Source organism: Hyperoodon ampullatus, assembly GCF_949752795.1.
Source record: "Hyperoodon ampullatus genome assembly, chromosome: 15".
Lineage (NCBI taxonomy): Eukaryota > Metazoa > Chordata > Mammalia > Artiodactyla > Ziphiidae > Hyperoodon > Hyperoodon ampullatus.
Genome location: NC_136928.1, coordinates 44441612 through 44465908, shown reverse-complemented (window position 1 = coordinate 44465908; position 24297 = coordinate 44441612). Strand labels below are relative to the sequence as shown.

The window sequence follows — 24297 nt, the reverse complement described above, 5'->3', positions numbered from 1 at the left end:
AAATTCTCTTTCAAGCCCTGATGGAGAATTGGAAAAACTCATCAAGTCCTAGAGTAGTCCCTCCCATTTAACATAAATATCAAGAACAAACTGTGACACATTAAGAGATTCCACATTATATAACAGTGAAAATCATAAGACACGGAGAAAGAGGAGAAGTTTAAAAACTAAAAATGCGATGTCTAGACCTTATCTGGAGGCATGTACACTTTCCATCATACTGCTCTTTGAAGTTCAAAAATGTGCACAGAAACAGGCCCAGATAAAAAAACACAGTAAAAGGAAATTCAACATGTTAACAAGGTTTCTTTTAAACAAATAGAAATGGGCAAATATCTTGAGAATTTTAGTTTCAATTACCCAACAAAATATCCAACCAACTTATCAGCTGAATCATCAAAAGGCCATATAATAAGTTTTATTGAATGGCTTTCAGCCATCAGCTGAAAATAAAATAAAAATATTAGGTTGTGTCAGATGTATCCATGTGTGATATGATGACAAGAATGGACACAATTATTTTTACAAAACTAATGGGATAACAATGATTAGTATCAATTAGAAAGACAGACAAAATCAGGTCGGTTAAGCCAGGATCTCTTTCTACATTCATATAGAAAAGGCATTAATATTTGTTCAAACTGTCCTGAAATTTCTCAACTTCCTGCTCTTCCACCAATTCCAGTTAAAGGAGTCTTTTTCTTCTATTTTCTCATTTGAGTTGAATTACTCAGCTATGCCCTTGAAAGACTGGCTTCATGTCACTAAAACTGTTAAGTTGTTAGCCCCAAAGGACAAAGAATGCTTTTGTACGATGGTGGAGGAGACAAGACACCTTTCTATCATGCTTTGGAGTGTGAGAAGAGCTAAGGGTCACTGCTTCAAATGGAAGCTTATCCTCTCCAAGGGATATCCAGTAAAAATGTTTCAGAATGCTAATCCTGAGCTAAAAAGTTACATCAGCTGAATAAAATAATAAAGAAGGGAAAACTTAAAACCCAGAGCCGTTATTTATATTTATTATTTTCATCACCTTTTGATATTAATTATACTATTTGTAAAAGCAGATATGTTTACTAGAACGTAACAGGCCAACAGTGCAAGGAGGGTCACAAGTATTAAATTTCTAGATCTCTGAGAAATACCAGAAAACATACAAATAAGAAAACAAAAGTTTTTGACTCATTAATACCTGGAGTCAGTTAAGTGCTGATTAAATCTTTCTACAACAATCTTACACCAAACTAACATTATTGTAACAACACACCATTGCTATAAAAATGAAATTTCAAAACTTATACCACTAAACTTACCTCATTGTCTATTACCAAATCTCTGAAAATTTGAATATTTAATAATTAATTTTGGAAAATGGAGTCTTCCAAGTTCCCTGGTATCATTACTGTGACTAAAATGCAAATTCTTATTCATAATTGGTAAATGTAATATAGGAAATTCAAACATTGTTTTTTAAGGAAAAACAGCACAAAAAAGTTATTTTTAAATGAAAATTTTAGTCCACTGTCCTTGCTTTTTAAATAGTAATTGTAATTAATTTAATTAATTTTAAGTATGCAACCATAGAGAATCCAAATTTTCAGATGCATACTTAATGAAAGAAATTAAAAATTAATGAATTTTTCAACTTCGGTTTTTTTCCGCAGGCACTAGCTATATTACCCTCTGATACACTAAAACAAAACCTACTGGGAGAATGACAGTTTTCTTGCTTGATCAGCTTTACATCGAGTCCCAAAATAATCCAATGATTTTCACATTACATGTACAGTGATGACATGCAAACTAAGAGCCAGACATTAGCTTACATAAACATAATATAGAGACTAAAAATTTAATTGATGCTCTTTTTTAGATAAATGGAGGATGGCAAAAATGAATTTTTTCTCCAGAAATGAAGAAGAGAATTAACCTTGATATTTTTCTGTGTGCCAAAAATTGTGTAATGTACTATATTTTTATACACATTAAATGTGAGCATATGTGATTATGATGCTACCATTGCTTAGATTTAGTCCTTTGGGAAATGTTTCCCTGTCAATTAAATTCCCCGCAGAGTAGGTAATAACGGCAAAGATATATCAAAATTAAGTCTACTGCCATGGGCCCAGGCAAACAAAAAGTCAACTGGAAAGACTAGGAGAATGTACCCTCATAAAACAGATATTCTGATGTTTTGATGACTTTTTTCCTTTAGACTAACAAATAGTATTTTCCAGTGACTTTTCTTACTGAAAACCTACCTTACTAATTAAAAATACATTTGGCCCAATTACAAGTTCCCACATGAAAGAAAATATCTGACAAGCCCTTTTAAAGCCACCAAAACAGATTTTAGTTATGCTCTATAGGGCCATTTTACAGAGCAAAATTGCCAAGAGTAGCAAAAAACAAAGTTTGTTAGCTCATGTCTCTGACCAAAGACCACCATACGCCACACTGTTGCTTCTTTACTTTTAGTTTTCAGCAGTTTGATTATTGAGCATGCTTTTCCTTGGGTTTATCCTATTTTGGTTTGCTGAGCTTCTTAAATCTATAAAACTTACGTCTTTATCCAATGTTGGGAAGTTTTCATCCATTATCAGTTCACAACCTCTTTCTCCTCCCTTCTGGACCCTAATGACATGAATGTCAACCCCAGTCATACTGTCTCTCAGGTCCCTGAGGCTCTGTTCCTTTTTGTCCCCCAAGTCGTCATCTTCTCTGTTCTTCTGTTTGGATAATTTATATTGGTCTATCTTCAAGTTGACTCTTTCCTGTCAATTCCATTCTGCTATGGAGCTCATATAGTTAAATTTTCATTTCAGATTTTATATTTCTCAGTTTTAAGAAGTCCATTTGGCTCTAGTTTTTATTTCTCAGCTGAAAATATCTACCTTTCCATTTATTTCAAGTGTGTTTACTTCATTAAGCACCATTATAATAGCTATTTTCAATTATTTAATATTTCCAACATCTAGATCATCTCAGGGTTGACACCTGTTAATTGTCTTTTCCCTCTAAAACTGGTCATATTTTCTGGTTCTTCATATGTCAAGTCATTTTAGACTGTAACCTGGACATTACGAATAGTAATGCTGTGTGTAAACTCTAGGCCTGGGTCCTGTTATAATCTTTTGAATATAATACTGATTGTGTTTGTTTATTTTAGCAGGCATATAACCTACTTAGGTTTAGACTACAATTTCTTTTTCACCTCTACAGACTGCTGGTTCAGTTCTCAAGCCTTTGCTATGCTGCTTTGGGTCTGGCCCCATGAAATGTACCATTCAGGGGCCTGAGACTTGGGTGATAGTTCAAATCTTGTTTTCAATGTCTGTCCTGTGCATTCAAAGCTTGGATGGGCTCTGGACATATGCAGGTTTGTACACAGAATGAAGAGAACCCCTTCTCCAGCTCTCTCGGCTCCAGGATTCCCCTCATACCCTCTGTTCCACAGGGTTCTATTTACCTGATTTCTCAGGCCAGAAAAACATTAATTTTAAGGTGTTTCGGGGTTAACAGAGGTACTGCTATGGTTTAATACGTTTAATTTAAACTACACTTATATAAGATGATGAGGCATGAGCTTAGCTGCTGTGACCAGGACCAAAAATATTCCTCCAAAAGTAAGACGAAGACTAAAACAGATTATTGTTATATTGGACACATAGACATACAACTGTACAAAACTATACAAAACCATTACATTCTGATCAAATAAAAAAATGTTCAGGGGCTTCCCTGGTGGCACAGTGGTTAAGAATCTGCCTGCCAATGCAGAGGACACGGGTTCGATCCCTGGTCCAGGACAATCCCACATGCTGTGGAGCAACTAAGCCCGTGCGCCACAACTACTGAGCCTGCGCTCTAGAGCCTGCGAGCCACAACTACGGAGCCCACGTGCCACAACCACTGAAGCCCGCGCGCCTAAAGCCTGTGCTCCGCAACAAGAGAAGCCACTGCAATGAGAAGCCCACGCACTTCAACAAAGAGTAGCCCCCGCTAGCCACAGCTAGAGAAAGCCCGCGCACTGCAACGAAGACCCAAGGCAACCAAAAATAAATAAATAAATGTATTAAAAAAATATTCAATTCTGATCTAATAATAAAATACAATGAGATAGATATGTACAGAGAAAGGCAAATGAATCAACTAAAGTCATCAGTATAGGCCTAGTGAGGTAAACTAAAATAATTAGGGCTCCTCTGTTTATAAAGACAAAACCTAAGGAAGTATACCATGAAATCGGGAAAGTTATGCATAGAGTGGATCCCAGATACTCAGATTAACCAAAACCCCAGATACTCAGATTAACCAAAACCCCAGACACTCAGATTAACCAAAACCCCAAATACTCAGAGTACAGTGTATACGTAGAAGCTTAAATTCAGAACAAATGAAATGAACTACTATTTTACATAGCAAATATTACAAGATGGTAGAGACTGAAAAGCTTAGCAAATAAGTTTTTGATAAATGTTTAAATTAAGTCATAGCTAGCAATCCATAATGGTGAATTCAGGAAAGCCAATGAAATTTGAGGTAAGCCTGCAACCTCTTTTGCGTCATTAAAAACAACAGCAACGGGCTTCCCTGGTGGCACAGTGGTTGAGAGTCCGCCTGCCGATGCAGGGGAAACGGGCGGAGCGGCTGGGCCCGTGAGCCATGGCCGCTGAGCCTTCGCATCCGGAGCCTGTGCTCCGCAACGGGAGAGGCCACAACAGTGAGAAGCCCGTGTACCGCTAAAAAAAAAAAAACCAAAAACAGCAACTACTTGCACAACTTATTCCATTATTGCATGGACCATAGATTTTACTCAATATGGCTTTTCTTACACATAGCCTTATTCTTACCATCTATTTTAAAACCTTAGGAGTCTTATAGACAAGTCTTGGCCAGAATCTAATCAATAATCTATCAGTAATTCTTCATTTATTCTACTCACAGCATCATGGCAGATAAGCAAAAGAAATATTTTTAAAAATTTTAAACTGAGTGTGACCTACAGAAATAAATGCTACATACCAAATACATTAAAAATGCAAGAATATCTAGAAAACTAAAGTTTTATTTTAGGTTCATAACAAGTCTTGTAAATATAAATTTCAAATGATAAATAGCCTGACACACAGTCAATATCATACTTGACAAAGGTATTTTTAACTTTTTTATGTTTTTGCCTCCCAGCTTTACTGAGGTATAACTGACAAATAACATTGTAAGATAGTTAAAGTATATAATGAGGTGATTTGACATACATATACATTGTGAAAACATTCATCACCTCAAATATTTACCTCTTTTTTTTAAGAGCATTTAAGTTGTACTCTTACTTAGGAAATTTCAATTATATAATACAGTGTTATCAACTACAGTCACATTATACATTAAATCTTCAGCCCTTATTCATTGTGTAACTTAAAGTTTGTTTTAATTCTTAAATTGTTTTGAAGACCAAGGAAATCAGAGAATTCCTGCATTTACTTTAATATATTGGAAGTATGCTCTAAAATTGCTACACCAAAAATATAATCCAGAGCCAAAGAGAGAAGGAAAAAAATCTGACATTATCACCTAATTTTTATTACAGTTTGACTGAACAAGGTGCATCACAGAAGGCTTTTGTTTTTGTCTGTTTTTTGTTTTTAAGTTACCAATTTAGCTCTAAGACATATTGCTTCACAAAAGAAAGTCACTTGGAAATACATCTCCATATAGCAAAAAAGAATAAAAATACAGCAAATATACATACTCCTTTTGGAAAGCCATACACATGGGAGAACTGAATCCGAAGACGAGGCACATCTGGGCATCTGGGTGGTAGCCAGACTGGAGCAACATTTCTAGGCACTCTTCATGCCCTCCAAACACTGCTGAGTACACAGGACTCACTTTGTTTGGCCCAGTGTCACAGACCCGGTTAGTAAGTGGTATTAACAAGTCCAAGATTCTGCAAATACACAAATTCAGGGGTATATAATGCTTTTATATGTACATAAGTGTAGACATTTCTACAGCACATATTTTGAGTCACCCATTGATTGATTTTAAAAAGTCTTTCTGTCTTCAGTGTACTTTCTATCTACAGTAAATTATTACAAGCTACATACTCCGAAATGTTACGCTCATTATTGTTGCTTAATAGAAAGATCCTTAAACATATCTGAAGCAGAGCTAAATAACGTTCCCATAAAAGTAAACAGATAACACACAGTCCTTTATTTTTCATGAATTATTTACCTTCCCACCAGCAACCACCTTCCTCCCCAAAATTCAAATTTTATATTAGATATTTTAGGATCTAATAAAAATTTTTAAAACTTCATTATACTAAATATAAACTTGTTATCAAGAAAACAAGTTATTTTCCTTCATAAAGTAGCAACCAAAGTTTTATTTTTCTAATCAGTAAGAATTTTTTAAGACGGTGAGTGACATGAAATGAATAGTATTTTCATCAGGAAGAAGTCAGAAATTCTGCTAAAATATTGTATTCTCAGAAAAGAAGATGAGCTCTTTAAATATTAAGGCAGATTTATTTAAAAATTAAGAATAAATTAAGAATTTATAACATTCTTTCTCTTTGCTACTTTTCCTTAGGTAAGGTAGGACTAAGATAATATTTAAGGAGAACTTATATTTCACCATGAAGGAAATTATCAGTGACAAACAGAATTCTCAAAATTGAGAAGAAATGAGGACAAATTCTCAAGAGGGTTTTGGTATCAATTTAAAGCTCAGAGTATAATTGTACCTAAGATTTATGATTAGATAAACAATCAACAGTTAAGAAAAACATCAAATTTTTAAACCTAAGTACTTTGTTAAAATAAAGAATATGTTTAGTGTCTCTTATATGTAATAAATGTGCTAAATTTTTTTAAATGAGTTGGAAAAATTATACTCTTCAACAGGGCACAAACATGATTACAAATATCTTTAAGGAAATAGTAAAATACCATGCCACCTAGTGGCATAATAACCCAATCACAGCATCTGTTTTCCTACTATGTATACGTACTAAAGACAAGACCATTTTACTATTACTTTTTAAATTAAAAAATACTAACAAGAGCTATAAAAATTATTATTGTAGTAGTATGACTCTAAAAACTTTAAAAATATATTTTAAAAAACTGTTTGGTACCAATCTATGTTAAGACAGGCTGCCATATTCTCACGGTATAACCAGGCTTAATAATTTCTGAGATTCCTGGAACCCCCAATTTCAGGGAGTTCCAACTTTGGTTAAGTCTCTCTCTCTTCAGACAATACCAAAAATTTCACTGGAATTTCTGGCTAAGGAAGAAGAGTAATAGAAGCAGGGGAAAGTACCAAGTTGAATTTGAAATAAGACAAAGAGACGTCCAGTCAAAGGGTTCAAGATGTGGAGGACTACCCAGTCCACACAAAAGAGATCACAAACTCAAAACCTTCCTGGGGTCAAGGAGGTAACAAAATAAGTTGAATAAAGCCATTGGATCAATACCTGAAGATGCCTGGGACAAAACTGGAAAGGAGTGGGAGAGTACAGCCACAGCTTAAGAAGTCAGACAGAAGACTTAACACCCTAAGAAAGCCCCTGGGGCCACTCTGCCTCACACTAGGAAAGGGCAAGACTACGAGTTGCTGGGATTGCAAGCGGGACAAATGTGGGGGGTGGATCTAGTCACCCAGAAGATCAGTAGAGAAGGGAATACCAAGGGTTATGCCTGGAGGTAAAGGGTCTGGCCTTTAGATCTATTTCTATTACCTTTGAATTATGAGACCATTTTTATTTTCCATTTCTAACACTTACTTTGTATGGCCCATTTGTGCAGCTGCATGAATAGGTAACTGCCAATTGTCCTCATTACAGTAAAGATCAGGATCTGCCCCACTGGAAAGCAAAAGCTCCACACATTCTGTGTGGCCCTCTTGAGTAGCAATGAACAAGGGAGTAGCTTTGTCCAAGGCTTGACAATTGACATTTGCACCTAAAATAAACATTTAACATATAACCCTCCTTAATGCAAATAATAATAATAATAATTAACAAAAATTTCAAAGCAGCTGCCTTAAAAGGGTTTCATAGTACAATAGCTTTTCTTCCTTAGTGGATACTGTTGTTAAAACATATTAATTTTCATAACTTATTGGTAATCATTTACATTGTTTTTACTTTTATGTCAGCAAGAAAACAAGTGATTAATATTTTAGAATTCATTTTTAAGCTAAAATAAGAAACTTATTCAATGAAGGATTCATTTCATTCCAACAAGCACTCTGAGGGTCCAGTAAGCAATCATTTAAAAAAGGAAAAATGCAAACCATCAAATATAGATAACATTTCTGATCGTTACTGAAAGGATAAGAAAAAAATCTAAATTATGAGACTTTACAGATGCCACTAATTGATTCAGGCTAAATTTGTGAAAAAAAAATTCCAGTAGATATGATATACATGGGGGCTATGCCTTTAAACTAATGTTGACTATACTCTTCATTATATCACTTTTCTTCATGACCAGTGCATGATAAACAGAGCCCACATTAAAAGGAAAAAGGTCTATTTAAATGGGTTTCTAAACTGATCTTTTAAAGCATAAATCTAATCAATTATTTAGACGCAAATGTATAAAGATGTGAAAAAGTTTGGTGACCTCAATTTTTGTGAAGGTTTCAAAAATAGCAGACTTCCTCAAACTTCTCTCATTGACAAATAATGTGTTAAGTATGCTAAGTATGGTGTTAATACATGACCATGAGAATTTTTAAATTTCTGGAATACAGCTCAGTGAAAAATCATCATCATCAAGGGGGGAAAGACTACTTTTTTAAAAGGATGTTCAGGCTTCCCTGGTGGCGCAGTGGTTGAGAGTCCGCCTGCTGACGCAGGGGACGCGGGTTTGTGCCCCGGTCCGGGAGGATCCCACATGCCACGGAGCAGCTGGGCCTGTGAGCCAAGGCCGCTGGGCCTGCGCGTCCGGAGCCTGTGCTCCGCAACGGGAGAGGCCACAGCAGTGAGAGGCCCGCGTATCGCAAAAAAAAAAAAAAAAAAAAAAAAGGATGTTCCATAAATACCTTGAATAAACCAAAGCCCTGAAATGGGTAAAAACAATGCAAAACACAAATGGTAACTTAGAGTTTATGGAACTGTCAGAAATTCCAACTGGATAGTCAACATGTCTAGATACACAGAATATTCTTGACTTGTACAAGGTGGCTTCACCTACTGTCAGCCTCAGAAAGAAATGAACACTATAGGGCTTCCCTGGTGGTGCAGTGGTTGAGAGTCCGCCTGCCGATACAGGGGACATGGGTTCGTGCCCCAGTCCGGGAAGATCCCACATGCCGTGGAGCGGCTGGGCCCAAGAGCCATGGCTGCTGAGCCTGTGTGTCCGGAGCCTGTGCTCCGCAACGGGAGAGGCCACAGTGGTGAGAGGCCCGCGTACCGCAAAAAAAAAAAAAAAAAAAGAAAAGAAATGAACACTATAACTGAGAAAATACTAAGTCAAAAAAGAAACCTACTTAACTTTCTCTTTTAAGCAATGTTTTGTTTTGATTGACAATTTCAATGTATAAGGAAGAATAAGGAACTAGACCCTGTAAGATTACAGGTAGAAAAGTTGGGAAAATGAGAGATAATTCACTGAAAGGAAAGTCATTTTAAAGAGTTAGAAACATGTATAGTTACATTATAAACATACCTACATACCTTTTCAACTTGCCATTCATAACTATTCAGAGAGGAGAAGAAAAAAAGAACAAAGGAAAACAAAACAGGTGCTTAGTGTTCCAGGAGACAGGCTCAGCATGAGGAGTCATTAAGCTGCAGTTTAACCTATTTCATTCTAAATATTAGCTACACACGAATAACTGGAACTTATGGACTGGAAGTCACAAAATACATCACAACAGTCCTTGGGAAGGTACAACATAGAAGAAGGAAGATGAGGAATCACAAGTCCTGGATCCAAGTCCTGATTCTGCCAGGGAATACTTTCTAGATCTTTGGTTAGGCACTTAAATGCTCAGAGCCTGGGATTCTTTTTTTTTTTTTTAATTAATTAATTAATTAATTAATTTGGCTGTGTCAGGTCTTAGTTGCGGCATGCAGGTTCTTCTCTAGTTGTGGCATGTGGGCTCCAGAGCACACAGGCTCAGTAGTTGCAGCATGCAGCCTCTCTAGTTGTGGTGCACGGGCTCTAGAGTGCACGGGCTCGGCAGTTGTGGCACACGGGCCCAAATGCCCCGTGGCATGTGGGATCCTAGCTCCTCGACCAGGGATCGAACCCATGTCCCCTGCATTAGAAGGTGGATTCTTAACCACTGGACCATCAGGGGAGTCCCCAAGCCTGGGATTCTTAATACCAAAAAAAAAAAAAAAAAATGCTTGAACAAATGATTTGGGGGATTCTCTCAACTTTAAACTTTGTTTTGGTAATTTATTAAAAGTTTAGGTATTACAGAAGACATGTGAAAAGTCTAAGTATTAAAAAAAATTGCGTGGTGGCAAATCTGGTGTATTTCCCATCTGCTCTTGACTGTCCATGCTTCGTCAGGTTAGCAGTGTGAGTGCACACGCAGTGTCTGGAAGAACTGAAAAGCTCTTACATAACAAAAGTTTCTGGTCACAGAAATGTCACACAGAGTAAGAATGCCACCTCAACACCATCCTCTCTGACAATGCTGAATGTGTAATGGTTGTCACTGGGAAACCTTTAACAGGCTTCTGTTGCTATTTATTAACATAATAAAGTATAAACATGCTTTGAAATAAATCCATTTAAATATCACACAATTGATCAAAACATACAACTCAAAGGGTTAATATACAAAATAACTATCTAAAAAATTAATTAAGCCTATACTAGTCTTGTATCCTAGAAAGTTGGAATTGCTCAGGTCCCTATAATAAAGGACAGCACCATCATTAAACTTGCCAATAAACCTGCTTTAATGATAGATCATTATGGTCCTACTCAGATAAATTAATAGTTGCGCATTGTATTATGTTAGTAATAGAGACTTAGTAACCAGGCTTATAAATGAACTTGTATGTACTCTTATTTACCACTAATATAAGACCATAAATTCCAGAACCTGATCTATATCTGGTCAAGAATTACTCTTCCTAAGAAGATACAAAGTTAAAACTCATGATCTTAACAGTGTAAAGGCTAATGGATTAGTCTTACCTGATGATATAAGTATGCTCAAGCTTTCTAGCTTGCCATATTGAGCAGCCACAAATAAAGGTGTGATTCCAAAGTCATCCTGGCATTCCTTGTTTGCTCCTTTTTTAAGAAGCAATTTTATGATCTCAGCATTTTCCTAAGGCACAGATTCATATTTTAAATAAGAGAAAACAAAGAAAATAGAAGATATCTTTTTTATTGTTGTGTGTGTGTATGTTTTTTATCCTCACTAAAGGGAAAAAGTGTATTGGTGGATGGGAAGAAAGTGTTCAACAATCAGATTATTCTGTACGTTTAGCTAGAACATTAAACATAAACAGATAAAACACTGGGAATCTCTAGGAATTATAATCCTTATAAAATCCTGCAAAATTAGTTTGCAAGTACAAGCACTAAGATGTCATCACAGTTTCTAAACACAGTGCTATTATAAATAAAATGAGCCATTGCTCGCTATCAATTTATATCCCCAATATTCTGATGGTCTCTTAACTATGCTATCAACATTTGAAAAACTTAGATAATCCCTGCAGCCCAAAGCTACTAGAACTACTAGAGCAGTTGGCTTATTCAGAATGACCGTTAACATTTAGACTGCCTTTTCTGTACTGCACTAACCATCATAAATCACAGGCAAGTAGGAAGCAAAAACTGTATAGAACTGTCATTTTAAAAGGGTAAAACACACAATTTACATGGAAATGAAATAATAAATTCAGAGTTTACCTGAAAAGTAGCCTGGTGCAAGGTGTTCCATCCACACATAGAATGGGATCCATTAACATTTGCTCCATATCGAAGTAGCAGCCTTAACACATCTATCTGTCCATTTTCAACAGCTGCAATACAACAGTCAAAAAAATTATTGTCGGTAAAAAGCCATGTTTGTAGGACTGGGCACTTCGGTGATGTTACCATCACTTATTCAGCTTCTAACTCACAATACCGTGATCATTCCTATCAACAAATCAAAACATATATGTACTCCTTATGCAATTCTAAAACATTTATCACAATTGTCTTAGCCCAAACCCATTAATATATACATCCTTTTGGTACATATATAAAATTATTTTCAATTGTATCTTAAAAGATACAAAGGAAATGCAAGCAGAAGGCAAACATATCCTCTTTGATAATGGAGATAATATGTGTTTCTATTTTGTTAAAAATGCAATTGGGAGGGGGATGGGATGAACAGGTCAGAAGAAACAGTAGCAGTCTGGAGAAAAAGTCTCAAAAGAATTGAAAGGTTGGCTATTACCATCTGATTACCAATGACAACAGTAAATGACAAGCAAACTGAAAGCACAATACTGCAAGTCTGCATCTTAGATATTTTTACCGTAATAAACAACAATCATTGTTAAAATGATGTTCTTATATCAACCAATGAAAATTTAGTAGAATCTGTTTCACATCCAATTCATACATCATTATCAGTGACTGCTGGCAAAAATCACTCCATAGCCAAAAGCCTGAGTTGAAGATTATCAGGTTGTCAGTGGTGATATATGAAACAGAGTGTAGATAAGTTTGTTTCCATGAATTAGGGAGACCTTCTAAAAATGAAAGTCGAAAAAATTTGTTTTGATTATTACATACGCTAAGAAGTCAGACAGAGAGAAAACTTTTAATATCATAAATACATTAAGATATCTGATGTCTGCATCTCTAGTGAAAAAAATTTCTCAATGGCAAAATGGCATTTTTATAGCTCTCACTAATTATTTCAAAATAAGGCAAATGGTTAAGTGATGGTTAATCATTAAGAAATAGTGGTTTAGGGACTTCCCTGGTGGCAGAGTGGTTAAGAATCCACCTGCAAATGCAGGGGACACGGGTCCAAGCCCTGGTCCATGAAGCTCTCACATGCTGCAGAGCAACTAAGCCCATGCACCACAACTACTGAACCTGCGCTCTAGAGCCACAACTACTGAGCCCGTGTGCCACAACTACTGAAGCCCGTGCACCTAGAGCCCATGCTCTGCAATAAGAGAAGCCACTGCAACGAGAAGCCCGCACACCACAACGAAGAGTGGCCCCCGCTCACCACAACTAGAGAAAGCCCGCGCACAGCAACAAAGACCCAACACAGCCAAAAATAAAATATTAAATAAATAAATAAATAAACCTTAAAAAAAAAAAAAGAAACAGTGGTTTAGAAAACTGTATTTACAGCTTACATCCTACTACCAAAGCCTCTCCTTTGGAAGAGTTGGGTTAACTTCTTTGTCCTTATATAATAAGTTACCAAATTGGAGGGGGAGTGGGAACCATACTGTGACCAAGTATATTATACTTCAATGAAAGTTATTAAAAAAAAAAAAAAACCCAGACTCAAACTTACTATTTGTTTGCCTCCTTATCATTAGTAAAGTACGCTTGAGGAGAGAAACTGTGTTCTGTTCCCCTTACGTGCCCAGTGCCAATCGCAAACAGAAGACAGGCAATAAATAAGCATCGACTCCGTGAATGAAAAATAAATGTCTAAAATAAAATATGATTTTCTTTTTAAGAATTCATTCCTCTCCAAACAGAACAGCCTTCAGAACTATACTTCTGGATATGACAAAATAACTGGTACTAAACTAGCCATCATAAGAGTGGGAAATATACATAAAGCAACTTTTTCTAGCATTAAACCATGGGCAAAAGACTGATTCCTAAGGAAAGGGAAACACATGAGGTGAGCCCATGATCAACCCAGCTTTCTGCCTGGGGACATTTCTGGATTATGGTGCAATGAGCTGAAGTTCAAGAACAGTAAGGGTAAGGTTGAAGAAAGAATACTCCAAGCAGAGGAAATGGTCCAAGCAGAGTGAAGCAGTCTGCAGAGCTAAGAAGGAAAATATCAGAGTTTAAGCAGTTGAAATCGGTGGGGCAAACCCCAAGAGAGAAGAGAACTGTGCGGAGGGGAGGCCCCACTGTGGAAGTTCTCCAAGAATCCTTGCCTGAGGTCTGGGCTACACATGTACAAGGCAAGATGAAGCTTACCAGAGAACTGCTAAAGGGTTAAGAATGGAACAGAGATAAGTAGAAGACAGTGCTGAGGGGCAGTGGAACTCCTAGGAGTTCTGGCCCAGTCAGAGTGGTGAAACCACACTGATACTTCGATAGCTTGTTAACACTCTGGGCATCCAGCTGAGACACCGAAGAGGCAGAGCCCTAGGAATAAAGACCACATCTGAGACTAAGGCCTACTCTAGACTTGCTCTAAGGAAGCCTAAAATAAGCCCTGATCAAGAAGGAGGCAGAGGCTGGGAACTGAATCCTCCTGGGAGTTAGATCTGGGAAATACCTTATGCTCTCAACAAAGCATAAAACCAAACCTAAACAAGTTCAAGGTCATAAGCCAGTAAATAATCTACCTATTATTTAAAAAAAGGGAAAAAAACTCACTATTCTCAGAGGATAAGAGAATTCAAGTCTGTGACATACTATTCACAATGCCCAGTATACAAGTCAGAAAGTAGTGAGCAGAAACTGATCCCAAGATGGCCCAGACATTGGATTTAACAGATTAACTAATGCAGCTACTATAAACATGCTTTAAAACTTTAAGGAAAATATGTTCAAAGATTTTACTGTTTTTGTTTGTTTGTTTATTTGTGGTACGCGGGCCTCTCACTGTTGTGGCCTCTCATGCTGCGGAGCACAGGCCCCGGACGCACAGGCTCAGCAGCCATGGCCCACAGGCCCAGCCGCTCCGCGGCATGTGGGATCCTCCCAGACCGGGGCGCGAATCCGTGTCCCCTGCATGAGCAGGCAGACTCTCAACCACTGCACCACCCGGGAAGCCCCAAAGATTTTACTTTTAATATGTATGGTATACACACAGCATACACAGAGAATCTGAGTAATGAAACTGTTAAAAAAAAAAAGAACCAACTGGAAATTCCAGAACTGAAAAAAGAAATGGATGGGCTTAAAAGAAGATCAGAGATGGCAGAAGAGTGGATGAACTTGAAGACATCAATATAAATCAACCAGGGACTTCCCTGGCGGTCCAGTGGTTAAGACTCCACGCTACCACTTCAGGGGGCATGGGTTCGATCCCTGGTTGGGGAACTAATATCCTGCATGCCACACAGCATGGCCAAAAAAAGAAAGAAGGAAAAAAAAACAAAAACAAAAACATATATATATATATATATATGTATATCATCCTATCTGAAGAACTGAGAGAGGAAAAAAACAGACTACAGGAAAATCAACTGTACACATCAAACAGTCCAGCATACATTAATTGGAGTCCCAGAAGGAGAAGAGAGTAAAAGCTGGGCAGCAAAAAAATACATTTGAAGAGAAAAAAATGCCTGAAATTTTCCAAAATTTGATTTAAAAAACAAAAACAAAAGCCACATTGACTTACAAATCCCAGAAAATCAGCAAACCACAGTGCTTTGGAAGAAGTCACTACACTTATGACTTCACATTCTATGTAAATTAAGGATGATTATATAAACATACCTGACAGCTCTGTGGAAGAATTTAAATGATTATAAAAGCAGCTGCAAACAACAAGCCATTGAAATCAACTTAGCTATAATAATAGTTTAATTTTTTTTCCAGGGCTCTTATTTGCATTTGAAATAAAATCTACCATTTTACCATGTCCTTTAAGACTCTGCAATAGTTAAATAATTAATCCAATCATTCAACAGTGCCAGGGACTGTACTAAGCACAAGGGGCATAGCAAGCAACCAGACCTACAAAGTAGTTGCCTTCGTGGCACTTCCATTCTAGTGGGAGAGACAGATAATAAACAAGCACACGGATAAAGGAAATAAGTTCTGATAAAAGAAACTGTGAAATTACTTTTTGTGGGAAAGAAGTGAAAGAAATTAACAAGGTAAAGTAAAGAGCAGTGACTGAGTATGAGAGTGCTATGTTAGAAAAGAGGATAGAGGTCATCTCTTTGAAACAGAGACCTCTGAACAGAGAAATGAGAGATAAGCAGTAAGCCATGCAAAGAGGTGAAAGAAGAGTACTCCAAACAGGAAATAAGAAGTGTGAAGGCAGTGAGGTACAAAACAGCTAAGTATGTTTGGAATAGCCAAGATGGCCAGTGTGACTGAAGTGAAGTCAAGGAAAGGAAATAAAGCAAGAGAGGTAGAAAGAAGCCAAATTTTGTAAGCCTTGGCAAAAAGTTAGCTTTATTTTTTTTTTTAAGAAAAAAATGAATTTGTAGTTGGAGCTACTCCTAGAAGCACAGCTCATCACATGCTCGTTCAGGACATAAATCCTGAGGAGTTGAGTGATCTGCCCAAAGTCACAGAGCCGGAGCCCAGGCTTCCTAGTTAGTCAGGACTCCCTCAACTACACCTGGTAATATTAACAAGAATAGGAGTCAGCAAACTGTTTCTGTAAAGGGCCAGAAAATACAGACAGTCCCCAACTTAAGATGGTTTGACGGCAATTTTTCGACTTTACAGCGGTGCAAAAGGGATACACATTCGGGAGAAACTGTACTTCAAATTTTGATATTTTCCTGGGCTAGCAATATGTGGTATGATCATCTCTCACAATGCTGGGCAGTGGCAGCAAGCTGCAGCTCCCAGTCAGCCACAAAATCACGAGGATAAACAGCTGATATACTCACAACCATTCTATACCCATACAACCATTCTGTTTTTCACTTTCAATATAGTTTCAATAAATTACACGAGATATTCAACACTTTATTATAAAATAAGCTTTGTGTTGGATGACTGTACCTAATGTAAGGCACAATGTAGGCTAATGTAAGTGTTCTGAGCACATGTAAGGTAGGCTAGACTGAACGATGATGTTCAGTAGGCTAGGTGTATTAAGTGCATTTTTGACTTACAACATTTTCAGCTTACAACGGTCTTATTGGGATGTAACCCCGTCCTAAGTTGAGGGAAATCTGTACTCTATTATATCTAGTTTCTCTGGTTCAACACTATGCTTGTAAAATTTATCAATATTGTTGCCTCTAGCTGCAGACCATTCCTCTTCATTGCTGTGTAGTAATCCATTGTGTAAATAGAACACAATTTATTTATCCGTTCTATTGTTGGCAGATGCTCTTTGGATAGCTTCCTGTTTGGGGCTGTTATAGAGTGCTACAACGAGACTATTCTAGTACGTCTTTTACTGAACACTGATACACACTACTGTTGAATATATGCTTAGGAATGGAATTGCTGGGACAGACAGTATGTATATACTCAGCTTTAGTAAGTTCTTCCAAACAGTTTTTCAAAGTGGCTATACCAAATTCACACTCCCATCAGTAATCTATCTTCTGGTTGCTTCACATCCTCATAAACACTTGGCACTTTCAATCTTTTTCTTTTTAGCCATTCTGGTAGGTGTGTAGTGTTTACTCTTACCTTAATCATCAGTCACTTCAAATTCTCTTTGGAAGTAGTTGAGATATGAATAAATAAACAAAATATAACATTGTCTTTTTCCTGAGTTCCTTTGGGACTCACTAGCCTGGGCGTACAAGTGAAGTTATGTTAAACTGTAAACTAAAATTTCAAATCCTGACATTGGGGCTACAGAAGAAACAAGCTGATAACAGCTAGAGCTGGCTGACGGTACAAAGGAGTTCACTATATTATGTTCTCTACTTTTGTATATATTTTAAATGTTTCACAATAAAAGTTTTTAGTATTTTTCACCAGTTCATGGCCCCACTTGAATAATATGGAAGCTATATCTCCTGACAAATTCTACCCACTAAGGACTTCTGATCTCCTAAATAATCCTGTCATCTTCTTCTCTGAGACATCTTCTTGATGTCCACAGTTGTAAAGGCCACTTGAAGGTTATAACTGGCACAGTGCCAATGAGAATGATGTCACCCAGGCCATAGGTGCCATTTATTTCCCAATTCTGAATATGCAAGATGCCAAAGTGATGCTGGTTTCCCTGCAGTGCCCACTGTATAGGCAACATGCTACATCTGAGCAGCAGTGGAGAAGATGCCCTGTTCCCAACCTAACCCACAACATGCTCTGTCACCGAGCTTCCTACAGAGCAGGGCTGCTCATATCCCTGCGCCTCTCAGAGGTGCTCATGGAAACAGATCCTTCACCTTCCGCCTTCAGCTCCTCTCACTACAGGGCTCAAATATGAATCCCTGAAGCTGGAAAACCAGGCTGTTCTTCCACCCTTGTCTCCCAGAAGCCCCTCTACCACCCAGTTACTCAAATAAAAATCTCCACCTGAAAACCATTCATTCTGCTCCTGAATTTGCCACCTACTTATTCATGACACAAGTGCTCAGGCATCTCAGACATATCTGAATTATAATTTAGGATCAAGATGATGCCCTAACTCTAGTGGAAAGAACACAGATAGTGTAGTCAGTCACTCTGTCCAGCTGTGAGCAAGTTAGTCTCTCAACCTCATTACACATATAAAATAAGGATAATCTACTTACCTATGGGCTTTTATGTTGATTGAATAATTAATATAAGTAAATATAGTAAGTGCTCAATAAATGTTCCTTCTTTCTCTCCCTCAGTCTCCCTTACCCCTTTCCTGATATATAACTGGTCAACTTCTTTTCCTAATAAACTCCACAAATAGGATACTCAGAAGGTTAGCTTTTCAATCATGATGAGTTAGGCCATAATTACAGTTCCCTCAATACTAATACAGCTCTCTGACTAAACTCATATTGGTCACCTTCACTCCATGCACCCTAAGGACAGCCTCTTCCCTTTGCAGGATCAATCCTTTTGTCCAACAACCCGATTAACTGCAACCATCATCCAGCACTACAAGAAGTGCATATCCAGGTCCCCTCCTAAGTGAGAGTGCAGACCCTCAGGTTTCCCCAATTTATTGTCCAATTTACTTCCTCCATGATAATTACTCACAAACCAGTTTTATTAGTTTAAATAAACGTTTATGTTTATCTTTCCTCCTCCACAGCCATACTGATCTTGTCTTACAAACATATACACTATTTCCCATCCTCAAAAAAGGAATCCAAAGCCCATAATCTTCTATCTTTCCATGGCCACCACCTGTATTCCCTTGCCAGATTTTTCTCTCTTCCAAAAAACAGAACTAGGTCTATAGGCAGATGCTGTTTATATAGAAATTTTATGCTCTTTCTTTTCCTTCCACTTCCTGTCCAAGTTTGCAAAGACTTAAAGACATTTCCTTAGACTGGAGCGTGAGTCTGATAATTACCTAATCAACTGAGGATAATGAGGGAAATTCAGCTGCAATTTCTACCATCTCACTAATAAGCAAGCTGATTGGCTAAGCTGGTGTTTCTTTGCTCCCTCACCTCTCTACATGGGACCCATCTAGTACCGCATGCTACGGCAAAGGAGGCCAACATTTCAAAGATAGAAGAGGACTACAGCTCAGTTAAGGATATACGAAGAGCTGCGCTCTCTGATACAGAAGCCAGTAGCCATATGTGGCTATTTAAATCTAATTAATTTAAATTAAATGAAAATTTGAGTACCTCAATCAAACTAGCTTCATTTGAAGTGCTCAAAAGCCACACTTGGCTAGTGACTGAACAGTACAGATTTAGGACACTTCCAAATTCTATTGGACTGCTCTGGTCTAGAGTTTAGAATTTAACTAAATTGGAATTTAACCTAGAATACTAGGCATATCTATCTCCAAGATACATGCCTGGCAATGAGGACAGGACGCCAGGCCATCAGTTGTGGCTCCTATGGTTTGGGGCAGGTGTTCAAGGACAGAAAGGAAATGAGTAATTCTGGAACCTGGAAAAGTACTGTGGATTCCCAGAGAGAAAAAGAAAGCAGAATCATAGGATCTGGTATTACACTGGCATTGAACAGAGACCAGAGCCCAAGGATAAAGAATAAACATGAAATAAAACACCCCATTTGGAAGACAGAGCTCAAAGTGTCTGGGGTACACAGAAAGATGGGGGAAAGGCTTTCCTCCCTTCAATCCAAACAGGTATTGTCTGTAAGACTCTAGCTGAGACAGCAGAAAAGAAAAACCAGAAGTTCTGATGGCAGGGACACTGCCCCTCCCACAACAGGTCAGGTTATTGTGCTGAAGAAACCTGTAACAGCAAAAGTCTAACAAAATAAGAATGATATGAGAACATCATTACATGCAATAATTTCTAGGGAGACATTTATATTTTTGAAGAAACACATCTTTCCATTTCCTATATTTAAGAGGGAAAAAGAAGTAATCTGGGATAACATAACCTGAATAACAAAATATTGTTGAAAAGGAGGAATCAAGGAAGTAGAAGCAGCTGCTGACCCACATAAAACTTCTAACCAAAATCAAAACTCAGTTGAGGCATGTAGCACACTGAGTGCAGTCACAAGCCCCACATGAAGATTTCATGAAAACACAGACTCAACATATGATTCTCATCTGGGGGAAATATGGCAGAGCTATACATTCATGTAAGTAATAAATCTAACTAGGAGTACTAAACTCTAACTAAAAATAGTAAACAATGAACATTATTTAATGCAGCACTCATTAAACAATAAATTTCTAAAGGAGGGATTTTTAAAAATGTAATTATCCTATTGAATGCTCTTTTGTAAAAATGCCTAATGTGACTATGTGTTCTAGGGAACTACTGTAGACAAGTTCTGTACCAAATGCAAATTGCAGTGAGCTGAGTTTTTTTACATCTTTAAGCTAGAATATACTCTTTCATCGTGAGGCTCAGATTGTGACAGTAGTTCTACTGAGAAACATCACAGTCAGTAAGGCTGTAATGAACAGTTTAACCACAGGCTGTCCATCTCCTCTAGTTATAGCAACAGGTTGGTGATTTCTGAGGGCCTCAGAGATCACCTACATATTCTATTAGTACATTTGATTTATATATGAATTTTTAACTGTATCTATGCTTCTTAAATTCTACATGTACTCTATTCTCCATTATGCACTTCATTTTTCTCTACAATTCACTGATAAAATAATCTTTCCATTGTATATCTAATTTGAATAAAACTTTTTTCCCTACCTCTTTCACAAAGCAAAAAAGAATGTTCGTAGCCATTTTATCTACTGTGTATTTCTTTGGTCTTGTGGTTACACTGACATCTGGTGGCACTAGAAAAGAAACTAGACTGCAATGACAAGTAATTTTTTTTCCTAGTGTTTTGAATTTATTCTATGTCACCTCAGATTTTATGTTATTCTAAGACTTTACCTATACCCAGGACAGGAGAACTATTAAAGTACTATACTAACTCCCCTGATAACATATGTTAGTTTCAACTTTTCACTCTGACAAAGTGACTGGCAAGGATGGAGAATTATTTCAAGAATGTCACTGGGTAAGTAGGACTACCCACAGTTATTTATTTCATAATTAAATTTTATAATCAGAATGGTTAAAAGTAAGGCTTTCCCATCAAAGACATATATCATAATTTCAAACCACTCTCCCTATATATACAGATATATTTCTATAATGTGTCTTGGCCATGAATCCTTAGTCTGAAATGTAGTACTTGATTGCTACTTAGAAAAATTTTTTCTAAAATTGTAATGAAAAGTTACACTTCTTTCTTACAAAGGACCTCGTCTCTGCCCAACGACTAACAATCTTAAAGATGTATACTGATGGGAAAAACCATGACCAAATGGACAAAATTCATTATGTTAGGAATATAACAGAAAGATTGTAGTCAGTACCCCAATCTAATTCTACATGTTGCCACTGACATGTCTCTGTTTCTGACAGAAAGAAGTCAAATGGGCAATTAGCCATCAGAGATCATATCCAGAACAACACATCTTTCAATCACATGAAAGTCTTAGAAGACAAAAACCTTATTATTTTTCCATATGTCTCCCCACCAAGAGTCAAGAGAAATGTTTGATTTAGATAGCAGAGCTATAAAAGTGAATTCTACCACTTTCTGTAATTATCCGATTCACACTTTTGAAGTACTCATATAGCAGTAGTTTCCTTATAGGAGCCACCTCTGTATGATCTCCACAGTATGGCTTAGAGAAACAAATTATTACACTGAGGAGTCCCTATCAAAGAAAAAGTATCTGGCAAAACATCCCTCATCCCAAGGACCACTCCAGTGTTTAGGACTCTGCACTCTCACTGCCAAGGGTCTGGGTTCAATCCATAGTTGAGGAACTAAGATACCACAAGCTGCAGCGTGGGTATGGCCGAAAAGTAAATTAATTCATTGATTTAATTTAATTAAATAATTATTCAATTATGAACATGCAAGAACTCAAGGAACATTATTCCCATGGATCCTTTCAGAGGACTCTGTTAAAGGAAGAATTTAGTCAGCCAAACAAGACTGGAAAAACCATGGCAAAATAACTGATGATAAACTTCTAACCTACTGAACCACAGAACTATAAGAATAAAATAAAATGAAGGTATTAAGATGCCAGAATAGGATGCAAAATGTTATTTCCACTGACGTTAATACAATATAACTAACGAAATTTGGCAAAGGACAGAAAAAGAAAAAGAGTTACACAGGAGAATATAGGGATACTGATTTCTTCATTTTTAAAAGCCAGAAGTTTAATTCTATCAATCAAACATGACTAATAAAATGACAGATGGCGTAAATACATTTAATTATATGAAGGTAACACAAGAAAGATAATAAATATACTAGCTTCAAACTGCTTACCTTAAGGGATGAAAAGATACAGTCTTAAAGCATCGAAGAGTATGATATAAAATAATAAAAAGTTACATCAAGAAAGTAAATAGAACATGAAATTAACATTTTTAAAATGTAACTTTTTAGTGAACAGCCATACTTCAGACCTGAGAAAACTCAAACTCCTATTTTCAAGAACCTGTCCTCAAATAAAAATGTTTAAGTTATAATCCTTGAGGAAGATGATTAATCTTTCCATTGAAAGATCTAAAAATAACTCCAAAGACTAAGTTTAATTAATATAATACATATTAAATATATGAATGCTAAACCTCAAAATTCATAGCACCTCAAAAAATAACTCTATGAATGATCACTAATCCATGAAAATACTAGTGAAAAGTGAAATACAGGTTGGTTTGTTCAACTCTGGAATATATCAACATTCAGAGTTAAAGGATAGGCCACACGAGCTAAAGTATGACATATTTTACAATTCAATATTGAAATAGGCAGCCTCACATAACACTGTTTATAAAAAACTTTGTTCCTAATAAACATTACAGCTATGTTTAACGTTGAAGGTTACACAGACTAAGCAGAGACTCAGAAGAACAAAAAATGAAAAATAATCCATCAAAAGCCAAAACAGAGTGCTGTGCAGTTCTCATAGAAATTGTTCTATGAGGTCGCACTGGGCTGGATTTGAGCCTCCAATTTATCAGTGTTGTTTTCAATACAGCAAAATAAAAAGAAAACCTATTTCCTATATAATCAGCTACATTTTCACTTAAATCTACTATATTTATAAATAAGGGTATTCGTATTTCCAAAGCAGTTTTACAAATCTATTCTTAGAATATTTACTGTGTATGCATTTATGAGGCAAGGGAAGGGGAGTGGAGAGAGAAGGCAATGGTAAAGAAAAGAAATAAGAGGTAGACTTCTTGTTAAACATAAACTTTAAATTGCATGTTAGCAAATGATGTTCTATAAGAACAATTTTCACGTGGAAAGATATGGAGGAGAAGTTTCCTGAATTTGTGGGATTTTCTCATTTTAATTCTTACTATCATCGAACTGAAAAGCTTCCTTCCAAACTCCATTTTATGAAAATCTTGGTGAGTTCTGTGTAGGAAAGATATTCCCATTATAAACAGTGGAGTAGTAAATTTTCTAACTGTCTGCATTTAGCCTTTAGTCCAATCATAATGACACACCACTGATGTTGATGACTTTTCTAGTCACCTGAAAGTTTCCATAGTTCTGTATTCATTTTCTATCCCTTGATCCCCCAGTTTAGGTGTTAACTGGGCCACAGGATAGGTACTACAACATGCAAGGGAATACAGCTTTCCTTGGGGGGAGGGGTAACATACTCCAAAGTTTCAGCAATGAACAGTTTGGAAAGATAAAGCTACAGATGGGGAAGGAAGCTATACTAGACAGGCAGTCCCCCTTTCTCACTTTAAGTCCAGTTGGTCCAACCACTCTTCCTTACCTAGAGATT

General features: G+C 36.9%; 1 protein-coding gene across 1 annotated transcript in view; it reads right to left on the bottom strand.

Moving 5' to 3' along the window:
* Window positions 1-24297, bottom strand: part of ASB3 (ankyrin repeat and SOCS box containing 3) — a gene marked incomplete at its 3' end in the record, with an annotated part of 59759 nt that overhangs the window by 24705 nt on the left and 10757 nt on the right. Inside the window, exons 3-6 of the mRNA XM_079720519.1 lie at window positions 11907-12019; window positions 11181-11316; window positions 7799-7976; window positions 5753-5950 (exon numbers count right to left, since the gene is read on the bottom strand). Coding sequence (XP_079576645.1) covers window positions 5753-5950; window positions 7799-7976; window positions 11181-11316; window positions 11907-12019 — 625 coding nt within the window. The remainder of the gene's footprint in view (window positions 1-5752; window positions 5951-7798; window positions 7977-11180; window positions 11317-11906; window positions 12020-24297) is intronic.